Consider the following 14,761-nt stretch of genomic DNA (forward strand, 5'->3'; position numbering starts at 1 on the left):
TCACCCGGGCACACAAACAATAATCAAAAAATAAGGAAATCATATCTGCCCGGCTTCTCCAGCATTTTGGTAGTCTTGACCTCCCTCTGTGAGAAGCCCAGTCGCTGCCTGGGACGGTCAGGTCACACCGGGATATACTATATATCACCTTGTAGATCATGTATAAACTAAACGATGGCAGTGATGAGGAGTGTAGCAGTGCAAACTGATGAAGCAGAGTCTCAAGTTCGAATCTCGATATCCTTTTCTCCTCCTTACAACCTCTTTCTCACACTAGAGACATTGAGAGTCTATCTCTGCTCTAACCTTATTTTTGTAGCAAGTGCTCGCCTGAGCTTCAATCTATGCCCTCCTCCCTGCAAAACATTTATAACTAACAATTGTCTGGCTACAACAACTACCAACAAAATCCCCTACTCTCTATTTGTGCCTAAAACTAAATGCGAATTCCATGAAAACAGTTCCTTTTTCTAAAACTGCCTTTCTGCAGAACCCTATACTGCAGGGCTGCTTTCTAGCTGACTATAACAAACCTGCGTAGCAACAAAATCACACCCCTTCATTGTTGATACCCCTAAATGCCAGAAAGCTCTCTACTCTAATAGTTTCTTCCCTCGAACAGCTACATATTGGAAATCCATTCCTGCTACCTGCTTTCCCGACTGTACGGATATGCAGAAGTTTAAATGTAATGTAAATCAACATCTTGTTAATCTTTTCTAGGCATGGTCCCAAATAGTATGAATAGTTGAACTACGGACAATTATGTCCAAGTGGCGATATGCTTTGTTTGGGGGTGAATGTGAATAATAAAAAAGGTCGTTTTCAAGTCTAATTTAAACAAATTCCTATTGAGCTATCCTCTTAAATAATCAATTTCTACTCAATTTCCACCACTACCCACAATTACAGTGTTATCTCACTGATCTCCTGACAATCAGTAACCCTCTTATCCTCGAGTGGCCTTTGGACCTTGATAAATGGTGACTCCTTTGTAAAAATGATTATGATTATGATGATACATGTTTACCAATATAAGCTAAAAATATCATGGCTAAATAAAAGATGCGTCTATCTGAACTTTGGTTATCGCTCATTTCTCACCCTGAGCATTTCATAATGAGATTGCACCGATGTCTTATCGGAATAACCGCCTTCGCTTGTAGATTACTATCATGCCTTTAGATCGTAAAGTCACCGTCATTCCTTACCCAGCCATCCCAACTTGACCGTGTATTAATCTTTCCTATTCTACTTCCAGGACTGACGACATATTAGTCACGCAGCTAATTCCAATCTCGGCCAAAAATGAACTGGTAAGCACTGATGAGCATGATTTATCTGCACTCACGACAAAAGATAAATTAAACATCATTTCAGTACGACCCCCCTCCCCTATACACGTTGTCGTAAATCTTCTTCTCTCCATCTTGCATTTCACTTACTTTCAACTGCAAATAATTATATTTATTTGTCAATCGTTAGAATGTCTATTAATGGGCTAGGAGATCAGAGTTCAATCCTTGGTTGAGTCATATCAAAAACTCAAAGGGGATATCCATTGTACCTCAAGACTGATCAGAGGTTATGATACCTTCTACCCCATTAGCAAGGGTGAGTATATTCGTGTCCACCCATTTTTCTTTACAGCCAGAGTTTAAAATTTTCTCTATTAATTCTTTCCTCGAGACAGCTTGCTAGAATATGCCCCAGAAGAAGGACAATGGATACAATTGAAACTTAAAAAATACAAAACGTGTTCTGAACAATTTCCTTAGCTACTAGCAGTTCAGCCCAGCTTTTCTTTTTTCCCTATGTAATGTTCATAATTTTATGTGCATATGTATATATATATTAAAAAGTTTGATTCATGTCCAAGTAACCTACATATAAAATTTCAAGTGTTTCAAAATTGGCGGAGGAGTTTGGTAGAGTCTGCAAAGGTCAATTCTTTCAACTTTGACCTCTTGCCAGCCAAATTTTCATCCAAAAACTGATTAAAAAGCTTGCTGCATGTCTGAATACCCTTTATGTAAAATTTCAAATGTTTAGACCCAAAATTGGCTGAATAGTTTGCTAGAGACCGCAAACGTAAAATATTTTGAACTTTGACACCTTGGTAACCAAATTCTCGGCAAAAAACGATTAAAAAGTTTGCCCTATGTCTGAATACACTTCATGTAAAATTTCAAATGTTTCGACCAAAAATTGGTGAAGAGGTAAAATCTTTTAAAAACTTTAATCCCATTTTTGACCCCTTAAAATTTATTGTTTCGGTCTCAAATCAAATTACAAAGTTTGATCCATGTCCAAGGAAGCTATATCTAAAATTTCAAGTTTTTAGACCCAAAATTGGCGAGGAGTTTGGTAGAGTTTTCAAAGGTCAAATCATTGAACTTTGAACCCTTGACAACCAATCTTTTTCAATTTTCCCAGCTATTTTTACCGGTTTATATATTTATAAAACAACTGTCCACAAAATTGCAATCATTTGACCTACCTCATGTCGTACTCTGACCTGGCGTCTTGGAGAAGATGCAGTTTGAAAAAATGGAGACAGACATACAGACACACAAACATAGTGAGTTTTATATATATATACAAATTTGGCAACAGTAAAACACCAAATGGTTGATATGCCGTATAATGGAAACTGTTCTCTTTTTGTTTAATGTTCAGGTGTTGATATCGTTTAGCAATGGAGTTGTGTTATTGCTTGATGTTTTCGAAGGAGACACCCTGTGCGAACTGCAGCTTATGCCTGGCTACAAGCTCGATTCATCTTGGGCCCCTATGCTCAGTGTGGTTACCGGCAATGGCCTATCGTCAGAACAGATCAAAAGCTATGCATATATCATAGGTAAGTCCCATTGGAACAGGTCAAAAGCCATGATAAGTAACATTAAAATGAATTACCGTATATTTCGGCGTATAAGACGGCCCTTAAAGTGAAAAAAAATCATCTTTAAAAACCAATATTTCAAAAGATACCGGGTGTTGCAATCTCTAGCCTTGACTACACAAACATGGTTCGTGATTTTTTTTTTTTTTTACACAGTGGTCACCACTTATCAAGGCCCGGAAGCCACTCAGGGATAAGGGTTATTGCAAGTACAGTACGTTAGTGTGGAGATTTGATGAAGTGTTTACTTAAGGGGGCGGTTCATTAGGAATTTGTTAACATTGGACTTGAAGACATCCAAGTTGTAGTCATGTGGGAAGCAGGCAGACGGAACAGAGTTCCACAGGCGTGCAGTTCTAAGAAAGAAGCTTTGTTCATGGAATCCACGTTTTGATTTAAGCACAGATAAAGAGTGGGCGAAATTTTTCACAGTGGATTCAGCTAGACGGGTGTTTTTCGTGAAAGATTGGCGAGGGGGGACCAGAGATTGGAGTTCAGACGAGCACCTGCCATGAAAATAACGATAAAATAAGGATAGGATCGCAACGTCTCTTCTGTGGGAGAGATGTTGCAGGGTAGAGAAAAGGGCATCCCCCACTAAGTCACGAAGTCTATTTTATACTCTGTCAAGGCAGGATAGGCTGTTTTTAGCAGCTCCTGCCCAGATATGGCAGCAGTACTCTATCCTTGGATGTACTTGGCTTTTATATAGATAGAGAATTGCATCAGTAGTGAGATATCTTCTGGAGCGGTAGAAGGATCCCACCATCTTTCCAGCGACCTTGGCAACAGACTTGATGTACATGTTCCATTTCAGATCAGGAGTAAAGGACAAACACAGAAGCTTGTCAGGGCCAATTGCTTTACTGGAATCAAGGTTCTTGATTAGCTTGGCGACCTCATGCACAGATATTTGTATGTTACCTAGCAATCGTCTTATACAACCGATATATGATAAATTGATTGAAATTTGCTCCAATTTTGTACCTCATCTTATCTGACGGTCGCCTTATACGCCAAAATATACGGTAACTAATCGTGTTATAATCCCTTTCATAAACTTACTTCTTGTATAGCATAGCAGGCGAAAAGTTCACTAGGCAAAGAAATAACCCGTACATGTATTATCAATGATCTCTGTAACTTTCATATTGTTTTTACTTTTTAGAAATATTTTTCGTGGGTAGAGATGGTCTGTCTTTATCTTTTCTTTATAGAATTGCATTTGTCTCCTTTACTTTTTCTTTTGGATACATTATTATTAGCATCTAACACGTGTTACATATTTCTAGCATCTACGAGGTGCCTTTAATAAGTTTCCAGACTTTTTTGTACAGACATTTAAAATTGTTGTAGACTCTTGAAAATTCAGTACGTTATTGCTATACATCTTATGTGATGACTGAACAATTTTTATGATTTCAGATTCAAATGAACAGCTACAGCAGGAATTAGAATGCACCCTACTAAAGCCTGATTATCACAGCTGGTGAATTTTAAAAATGCAATCTGGACGTGAGGACATGTTAGAAGAACGATATGCAATAAAAATCTGTTTTAAATTTGGAAAAAATACCTCAGAAACGTATGGAATGCTTCAGACTGCTTTTGGACCATCTTGCATGAATTGAGCATCAGTTTTTGAGTGGCATAAGAGATTCAAGGAAGGCAAGGAGTTTGTGAAGGATGATGAGAGGTGTGGGAGGAATAAGGAAGTCAGAATACCAGAGTTGATTGGCCAAATAAAGAGTTTCATAGACAATGACCGTTGTGTGTCTATAGAGACAATAAGTGCACAGTTTGATGTCAGTGTGGGAACTGTGCACACAATTATTTGCAAAGAAACTGAAGATGGGGACGATTTGCACAAAGTTTGTCCCAAGAGTGTAGTCCACAACTTCATCCTTGTCACAGACTATTTGACCAAGATGGGCATCAAGGCTGTTCATCACTCTCCCTGTAGTCCTCATCCAACCTGAAGAGATGAAACAAGCTGTGATGAGGGTCACTGACATATTCACATACGGGAAATTTCATGAGGCCTTTCAGAAGTTATTGGAACAGTACAACAAGTGCATTGCAGCCGAAGGAGATTACTTCGAAAGGGAATAGAGTTTCATATATGTAATATCATACGAAAAAAGTCTGGAAACTTATTGAACGCACCTTGTAACGTACAAGGTGGAACGATAAAATTGTCGCCCTAAATAAAACAACACTACAGCTTTATTTTAAAACTTTTAGTGAAAAATTCAATTCAGGTAATTTGATTATGTAAGATCGCTAACATCTATTCAATGTAGTTGTCTTTAGCCTCAATCATTGCTTCGATATGGGTCCGAAACTGGAAGCCTGCCTTTTCTACAAGCACTGGTCGGAGCTCAGTGAATACACTGCAGATGGTGGCGATCAGGCTGGCTTTGGTGTTGTGGGAGGTCATGTTGGTGATGTTCTTGACGAATGACCAAACAAAGTAGTTCAGGTCGAAGGAGGAGGGGGATAGTAAGAAAAGGGTACAAAGTCGTAGCTCTTCTTATGAAGTGAAGCCTGGATTTCTTTGGATTTGTGAGCTAGTGCCGATTCCTGCTCTCACACCCAGTGGCCATCTGATTTCACCAGGGGATCACCACACTCTTCAGCACATCCAGGTACACTTTGGTGTTGACTTTTAAGCCGATTTTGAAAATGTGAGTTGGTCTCATTTGAAACCACACCAAAGAACATAACCGTGGCCGGAAACTTTGTTGAGCTGTGCCCTCAAGCATTGAACTGTCCAGATTTGCATTTCGTGTTGGCAATGGTCCTGTTGTCATGACTAGGATCGTTAGAGAGCATGAGTTGTACAACGGCGATTCTCTGATCTCGCTCGTTGAACATTGTGTCACTTTCAGACATGATAGAAGGCTCCTATCACTCTTGGGATTTGTACACAACTGGCCAACTAGTAGACGGTCTGCAACAGAAAAAAGAAAATCGGTTTTCATTAAACGGAAATGGAATCATGTCGTTTTATCTAGGGCGACAATTCTGATACAAATACTGATTCTGTACTAAATTCCCGATCCAATTCTTTATAAATCTCTAAATATTTAACTATAGAGTAGTTATTTTTTTCCCCGATTACCACAACAAAAAAACATGTTAAATGTGCAGATATTTCTCAAAAATAAAAACACTTGTAAGATCTTTAAATTTTTCGTTTTAAAATTAACAGCTATTTATCATTTTATTATTACTATCAGCAGTGGAAGAATTTGTTCTAAACAAAATCAAATACAAAAAGATAATTAAAGGAATCATTTTTAGCACTGGAAAATAGACACAAATTTTTCTGATTCCAAAATGTTATGATTTTTCCGATTCTCAATTCTGAGTAATCATCCCAGCACTAATATATATATATATATATATATATATATATATATATATAATATATATATATATTATTATACTGTTGGTAGAATTTTTTCAGTAACTCATAACAACAACACAATATGTCATTCCAAAGAGTGCTCAATGCATGAAACAGAGCAATAAATAGATTGTTGGAGAGCTACTGATGAGGTGATTTTCCCTGCTAGGGGGTCATTGAAACACGTTTGCTAATGTGTAGCCAATAGCTCTCCAACAATCATATATATATATATATATATATATATATATATATATATATGACAATGAAAAAAAATATTCTTGAGCATCGTGTTTTGTATTTTTCATGAATGCTACAATTGTTTTGACACTATTCAGACAATTTCAAACTTTCTGTTATTCAAAAATATTCCAGAATGGCATTTCATCAGACAGTTTATAAAAAACACTGAATTAGTACATATCTGAACAGATTTCGATCTTGTTATTTACGGTACCAAGCAGTTGAATCCTCATGTTTTTTGTTTGATCATTTTCCGATGGCCATCGAATTTATAGATCGCCCTATTTTCGTATTCCTACTTTTTAGATTGAAATTTTAGCTAATTGTTTATCTTTATATAACCTTAGTTCTCCATTTGTTTCTGACCTAATTAAGTTTTTTAACTAAAATATTTATTTAATTTATTTATTTTCAAAGTACTGAACAAAAAATATGAGAAGAGGGAGGTAGATGCAACTGCTTTATACTGTAAATAACAAGATCGAAATCTCTTCAGTTATGTATTAATTTAATGTTTTTTCAAACAGTCTGATGAGATGCCATTCTGGAATATTTTTGAATAACAGAAAGTTTGAAATTGTCCGAATGGTATCCAAACAATTGTAACATCCATGGAAAATACACAACATGATGCTCTTACCTTTTTTTTTTTTTTTTTTATCTCGTCTTGATTTTAAAAACATTATATGAATGCTCTATTATAAAAACTGATAATCATGAAGTTTAATATTTGAGTCGATTTACTTTGACTTAATTTTTATTGGTAATTTTTATTGGTAATTTTTATTGGTAAATGTACATTGCCAATCATTGATACATTTTAATATATTCAATTTTTGGATAAAAAATAATTTATAATATATATATATATATATATATATATATATATATATAATAAAATTCCACAGCCAAACAACGTCGCAGCTCACAAGAGCCATGACAGTCAACGAACCGGAAGTCCAAGACTCGAGTTTCGCTCTCATTTGGGCTCATCAGTTAGACACATCCGAACTTAGGATTCGAAACCCGAGCCTCTTGCATGCGAGGCAAGCACTCTACCAACTGAGCAAATGCCCCGCACACAAAAATTTCTATTAACCAACACAGATCAAGCAAACCACGCCGAAATCCGACTGGTTTCAAATCCTGAGTTCGGATGTGTCTAACTGATGAGCCCAAATGAGGGCGAAACTCGAGTCTTGGACTTCCGGTTCATTGACTGTCATGGCTCTTGTGAGCTGCGACGTTGTTTGGCTGTGGAATTTATTATATACAATCTCTCACATTCTGAAAATCATATATATATATATATATATATATATATATATATATATATATATATATATATTGCATTTGATTACAGGTTCCTCTGAAATGACATCCAGATGCTGTTTCTATTTTTCGTTAACCGAATTTTCCGTTCTTAAAAGTTATTGGACTTCTTTCTCAAAACCTTACCCGTTTGTGAAGCCAGTTTCCCTTGAACACCAACAAAACATTTTTCTCAACAAAAGGTAAAAGACTGATTTATAAATTTTTAATTCTTCTAATAGTAAATTGTCTGACAGTAATTTGGAAGGAACCCATCATTCGTTCATGCATCAAGCATTTTTTGCGACGTCTGGGCTGGTGTATCAACCACTAGTCTCACTCTTAAACAGTTCCAAAAAATTAAGTTTCCAATCTAATAGGTGCTATACTGTAAAACAATCTCTAAACCATTTATAATCGTAACCCAGGGGTGGGCAAACTTTTCAGTGCAAGGGCCACATTAAAAACAATTCAAATTTTACTGAGCCGCATAGTATATTTTCCAATATAATGCATTTCTAAAATAGACAATAAAAGGATTTCAAAGAAAAAACGCAGTTAATTTTCACATTACTGAAAATAACATCCTTTTGGGCATTCAATATTCAGTAATTGGAGGGCTGCATGAATTACTTTGACGGGCCGCATGTGGCCTGTGGGCTGTAGTTTGCCCACCCCTGCCATAACCCTTGTTGCATTGTTGTATCCCCATGCCTGTTTTACAAGTACTTTAATGAGCTATGCTTTGATGAACTCATAGTAATTGTGCCTTCTCAATATAAATGCCTCTGTTTAACCTGACTAATCCAACAAGCAGCAAAATTCCACCCCCTCATTATGGATATTCTTAAATGTCGAAAGCTTTATACTCTAATAGTTTCTTACTTCTAACTACTAGACTTTGGAATTCTATTCCTGTTTCCTGCTTCCCTTTTGTGTTTTGCATGAAATGGGCGTTCATGTGGAATTCTTCTAGCAAAAGAAATTGGTGGCAAGAGCATCAGTTGGTAGAGCACAAAACGTTTATGCAGGATCAAAGAGGATAAAAAACTGAGGGGAGAGAGAGAGAGAGAAAGGAAAGAGAGAGAGGGAGAAAGAGGGAGAGAGAGAAGGAAAGAGAAAGAAAGAAGAAAAGAGAGAGCGAGAGAGAGAAGAAAAGAAAGAGGGAGAAGAATGTACCAATTGGAAGGGCATGGAGAGTACTGGCATCCTTGGGAGACTTATTGTCACTCGGATTCCAGAGAAAACTGATAGCTATTATCACTAGGGCTATGACAGGAAAATATTCTTATTGTTGTTTTGACTCTCGAGTATATATCTGATACAGTTAGACATAGTTAATCAATCGAGAACCACATCACTATATCTAAAAACATATAAGATATTAACTGATATATACCCGAGAGTCAAAATAGTGAAAAGAATATGCTGTTGTCATAGCCCTAGTTATCACCGATACATCAATAGTAATCGGCTGTTGTGAGAACACAAAATTATTTGCATAGATATCAAAAGAACTCGATAGTATTGAAAATCTAACAATTCTGATACCATGACATTATCTTTGGACAAAACAGATACTACACTTTGATCTTAGCCCAAACGTCAAGAAACTGCATTTCAGTTTGAGTTTTATGTTCAACAGTTTAAAAACTTATTTTCGATAGGATAAAGGAGTGTACCCTACTTGGTACCTGGTATGGTATTTATGCTAGCTGTGGCGAAATGGTTTGACTCAAAGGAGGAAGTTACTAGGGATTATTATATCCACAAGTGGTCCTCAAGTGAATGTCAGGGCAGATGACAACATTAGTTTTTGCAGATCTTTTATGCAGCGAGGTGTCGTTCTTCTCCCACTTACAGCATCTGGTATTCTTGCAGAGAGGTGTTAACGTCCTACATACAGCGGCTAGTATCCTCAAATGGTCACTCGTCTGATACTGATCTAGATCAATGTTGCTTAACTTAAAAGGTCTCATGGAATCCAGTGTGCAAACATGATTATGCCGCACATGTATATACTGTATATGTTGGTAAATGACTATCCGAAATATAACAAACTAGTGGGCTGGCCTGGTTTTGCCCGGTCGTAAAATACGCTTAAATATGATATTTTAATTTGTCAAGATCTTGTATATATTATTATAGAGTCGTAATTTCAAAAGTATAGAAAACGTTTTTGGGTGCCATCAGTTAGAATCGAAACCAAAACAGTAACATTCAAAGCTGGTGACGTTACCACTGTACCAGTGTGACACACATATGAAATGATTAAAAATAAACTAAAATGAATGTACAAAATTTACGACGACTTTTCCAATTTTGATCCCTTTTTTGACCCCTTAAAAACTATTTTAACCAGTTAGAGACCCATAAAAGAACTGTCCGTAAAGAATCCAATCATTTGAGACCCCCAGTGCCGTTCTGCGACTTTTAGTTTCGGGGGAGATAGAGTTTTAAAATATGAGGACAGACAGACCTATAGCTTTTTATATATTAGATTAAGGTATTTTTTTTTAGCTACATTTGTTGATTTGTGTTTTTTCTTTTAATAAATCTGGTTAATTATGTTTCCTGGCATTTGTTATTTTGCTCTGTCGGTCGAGTCTGCACCAACGTCACAGAAATCCGAGTCAAAAGATGCACGGTATCGCCAGTTTTACGCCAATATTAAAAATTATCAAATCTATATATATAAAAGTGAAAATTTGTGTATGTATGTATGTTCGCTTTTTGTGTATGTTTGTAAAAGGCTTTTTCTCGCTGGACTTTTCAGTCGGCTCAGTCCTTCTTAAAAGTTTTTATATCACGTCTAAATGATAATATATATGGGTTACGAATGGAGGTTGCCTGTCTATTTAATTTGCCCGACTTTCACGCGTTATTTTTTCCAGATTTTCAGAGCATCCCGTGTATCTTTCACTTTTCAGTATAAAACAAGCGAAAACTTGCTTGCAGCCGCGTCATGTTTCAAGGTCAAACATCACGCAACTTAAAGTTCTCGAACCTATTATTTTCATTTTATAAACGTTAAATTAAGAGGTTTTTTATTCCTCTTCTCTCGTGGCCGAGATAGCTAGGTCCCAGGGTTTTTTTTTCCATTTCGTTTCCATCTCCACGTCAAAGGTTCGGGGTTCAAGCCTACTTTCCTACTAAAACTTTTTTTTTCTTTTACACCTCCAAGCACCTGGCCAAGGTTTTTTTAAAACAGGGTTGTTTTGATCCCCCCCCCCCAACACACACAGCTACAAGCACCCGGGCCACGCCGGGTACCCCCCGCTAGTACATATATATATAAAAAGAAAACAGACAAAATGGCACAAAAATTTATTATGGACTTACATATTGGATTTAAGAAAGACAAAACATGAAAAATGATGTAAATAAGAAAAAACAAATTTTTTTTTTTTTTAACATGGAGGTCATCACTTATCAAGGCCCAGAAGCCACTCGGGGATAAGGGTTATTGTGTGTACAGTAATCAATGGGATAGTATCGTAGTAATCATTAGTATTGGAGATTTGATAAAGTGTCTTACTTAAGGGGGCGATTCATCAGGAATTTGTTTATGTTGGACTTGAACACATCCAAGTTGCAGTCAGGTAGGAAACAGGCAAACGGAAAAGAGTTCCACAGACATGCACTTCTAAGAAAGAAGCTTTGTTCATGGAATCTACGTTTTGATTTAGGCACAGATAATGAAGGGGGGAAATTACTGATAGCGGTTTCAGTTAGACAGGTGTTTTTCATGAAAGATTGGCGAGGAGGGACCAGAGATTGGAGTTCAGACGAGCACTTGCCATGAAAATAACGATAAAACAAAGATAGGCTTGCAACGTCTCTTCTGTAGGAGAGAGGTTGCAGGGAAGAGAAAAGGGCATCCCCCACTAAGCCACGAAGTCTATTTTGTACTCTGTCAAGGCAGGATAGGCTGTTTTTAGCAGCTCCAGCCCAAATGTGGCAGCAGTATTTCATCCTTGGACGTACTTGGCTTTTATTTAGATAGAGAAGTAGTGAGATATCTTCTGGAGCGGTAGAAGGATCCCACCATTTTTCCAGCGACCTGGGCAACAGACTTGATGTACATGTTCCATTTCAGATCAGAGGTAAAGGTCAAACCCAGAAGCTTGTCAAAACATGGCGCCTCCCCAAGACGAGAGCCATCCATTTTAATTGATGCTAGATGGGGATCAGAGCGTTGATGATGTAAAGATAGGAGCTTAGTTTTAGATGCATTAAAGGTAACCAGCCACCTCTTCCCCCATTGTACCACATGCTCAAGATCAGAGGAGAGAGAATCAGAGAGAATTTGTCATTTATGGCCTTTGGTGTGTTGCCATAGATGGTCGTGTCATCAGCATAGATGTCAACAAATGATTTAAATATGTATTTTGGGAGATCATTGATGTAGATCAGGAAGAGAGTTGGGCCCAGGATGGACTCCCGAGGGACTCCAGCATTAATACTCTGAGCCTCTGATTTCTGCCCATCAACCATTACTCTTATGAGCCTATCAGAGAGAAATGATTTAATAATTTTACCGATAAAATGTCTTGTCTGCCATTTTCTGCTTACATTAAGGTCAACACTCAAGGGACATAATTCAACACACACTCATCATAATATCAGGTTTACAAATCAAATTTTATTCTATTTTATAAAAATAAAAAACTGTATGAATTTGCATAAATTCTGGTGTACTGCTTTGTTTTGGCCTAACAGATAAGTACATAAATTTTTTGTGTGGTACTTTTGAAGAATTTGATCCTGATCCTCAGGCTTTTCTGTCTATTATGGCTTGTGCTCGACTGGCAATCACCGGATTAAGCTGAGCCTTGTTCAAATGTTGAAACACTAAATCAACATAGAACGGTTCATAAAAAATCCAATCATTTGAGGCCCCTAGCGCCACTTTACGACTTTTAGTTTTGGAAGAGATAGAGTTTGAAAATATGGAGATAGACAGACATAGTGAGTTTTATAAATTAGATTAATGGGATCTATGGAAATTCCACAAATTTATCCTTCATCTGTTGTGTATTGCTGCCATCCTTAAAACCCTTTCAATATTTTTGGGTGTCAAGCGTGGATGCAGACCTTACTATATTATTGTACCATTTTTGTTTAAACTGAACATTATTAGTGTTTTGATGGAACTACTTGTGCTACCTATGAATGAACTGATCCATATACAATAAACACCGGAAGACATAGCCATAATGCGGTAGTTGATATCTGGTGGATCAAACAAGGTTGTTTGTTGGCTAGACGAAGAACCCTCACTTTTGTATGTTTTTGGTAAGACATTTTGTTGCTCTATTCTTGTGTTCTGATTCCTTGTAACCCTTTAAACAGGGTTATAGCAATTAAGTTGGACAAACAAACAGTTCATTAGTTATTTTTTATTTATTTTTTTTAGAAAAGAGAAACAAGAAACAAAGTTTGGAAATATAATTAAGTTTATGCAATTCATTTTCCACATTTTATTTGAAAATTTTGAGAATGTCTGCAATTTGTCTAGTTGTCAAACGGTAATATTGTTCAACTATGGCTTTCACTTGGTCACGGTCCATCATCTTTGGTCAGCAAGATTGAGGAGCGTCTCTACTGAAAAAAATTTTTTTTTCGTAATGAAGCAAACCATTTTTTTGGCACATCCGTTCCGCAACAGCATTCTCTCGATATTCATGCCATAGCTTTATGCAGATTTCTGTAGATCTTTTTTTTTCCTTTTCAGCAGTAAAAAAGCACCAGATGTTGGTAGTGCTCTCTCTGCTTGATTTTTCCATTCCAAGTCCTGAAATGTAAGCAAAAATATAAGAACCCTCTCTGCTCAGAGATTTATTATACACACACTCCCTATACAAAATACAGGATTTGAAGAATTTTTTTTTTTTTTTTTTTTTTTTACAAAGGAGTCAACACTTATCAAGGCCAGAGGCCACTCGAGGATAAGGGTTAATAAGTGTACAGTGGTCAATGGGACAGTGACGTAGTAATTGTTAGTAGTGGAAATTTGGTAAATTGGATTACTTAAGGAGAACGGATTATCAAGAACTTGTTTACATTGAACTTGAAGACGACCATATTATAGTCAGCTGGAAAGCAGGCTGATGGAAGAGAGTTCCAAAAGTGTGCAGTTCTAAGAAAGAAGCTTTGTTCATGGAATCTACGTTTAGGTTTAGGTACAGATAAAGAGTGGGGGAAATTATTGATAGCGTTTTCAGCTAGACGAGTGCTTATCGTATAAATTTAGCGATGGGGGGGGAAACATAAATTGGAGCGCAGACGAGCACTTGCCATGAAAGTAACGATAAAGCAGAGACAGGCTCGCAACATCTCTACTGTGAGAAAGAAGTTGCAAGGAAAAGAAAAGGGCATCCCCTACTAGGCTACGAAATCTATTTTGAACTCTGTCAAGCTAGGATAAGTCCTTTCTTGCAGCTCCTGCCCAGATGTGGCAACAGTACTCCATCCTTGGACGTACCTGGCTCTTATATAGGTAGAGAATTGCATCAGCAGTGAGATATCTACTGGATTGATAGAAGGATCCAACCACTTTTCCAGCGACCTTGGCAACAGAGTTGATGTACATGCTCCATTTCAAATCAGGAGTAATTGTCAAGCCCAGGAGTAATTGTCAATACATGGAGAATAGGAATATGAAAATCTTTAGAAGGTCAAAAACACGACATAAAACATCGAACGTTTTGGACGTGCTATACTTTTTTATAGTATTTTCAAGTTAAATTCACGTTTTACTGCATGTATTTTGTTTTTTAAATTATCAGGTTAAAGTAAGGAGTATTTATAAAGCACAATCCCCTCCCTATACTAAGAATGCGTTTCTAAATAATAATGTTTTATTTCCACAGGATAAAAGAACAGAAGGA

The 14,761-nt window shown here is 36.9% G+C and overlaps 1 protein-coding gene across 4 annotated transcripts in view; it reads left to right on the plus strand.

The window, feature by feature from the left end:
• The window catches only part of LOC145240063 (WD repeat-containing protein 93-like), a 127,892-nt gene that overhangs the window by 112,849 nt on the left and 282 nt on the right, over positions 1-14,761 (plus strand). For 3 of the 4 annotated variants that reach the window (XM_080103686.1, XM_080103688.1, XM_080103689.1), the window contains 4 exons: positions 1,262-1,316; positions 2,680-2,860; positions 7,921-8,071; positions 14,744-14,761. The exon at positions 14,744-14,761 is cut by the window's right edge and continues 282 nt beyond it. In XM_080103686.1, coding sequence (XP_079959812.1) covers positions 1,262-1,316; positions 2,680-2,860; positions 7,921-8,071; positions 14,744-14,761 — 405 coding nt within the window. The remainder of the gene's footprint in view (positions 1-1,261; positions 1,317-2,679; positions 2,861-7,920; positions 8,072-14,743) is intronic. The other variant, XM_080103687.1, reaches the window with a different exon arrangement.

This window comes from Euprymna scolopes, chromosome 19 (genome assembly GCF_053919585.1).
Source record: "Euprymna scolopes isolate OS-2025 chromosome 19, ASM5391958v1, whole genome shotgun sequence".
Taxonomy (NCBI): domain Eukaryota; kingdom Metazoa; phylum Mollusca; class Cephalopoda; order Sepiida; family Sepiolidae; genus Euprymna; species Euprymna scolopes.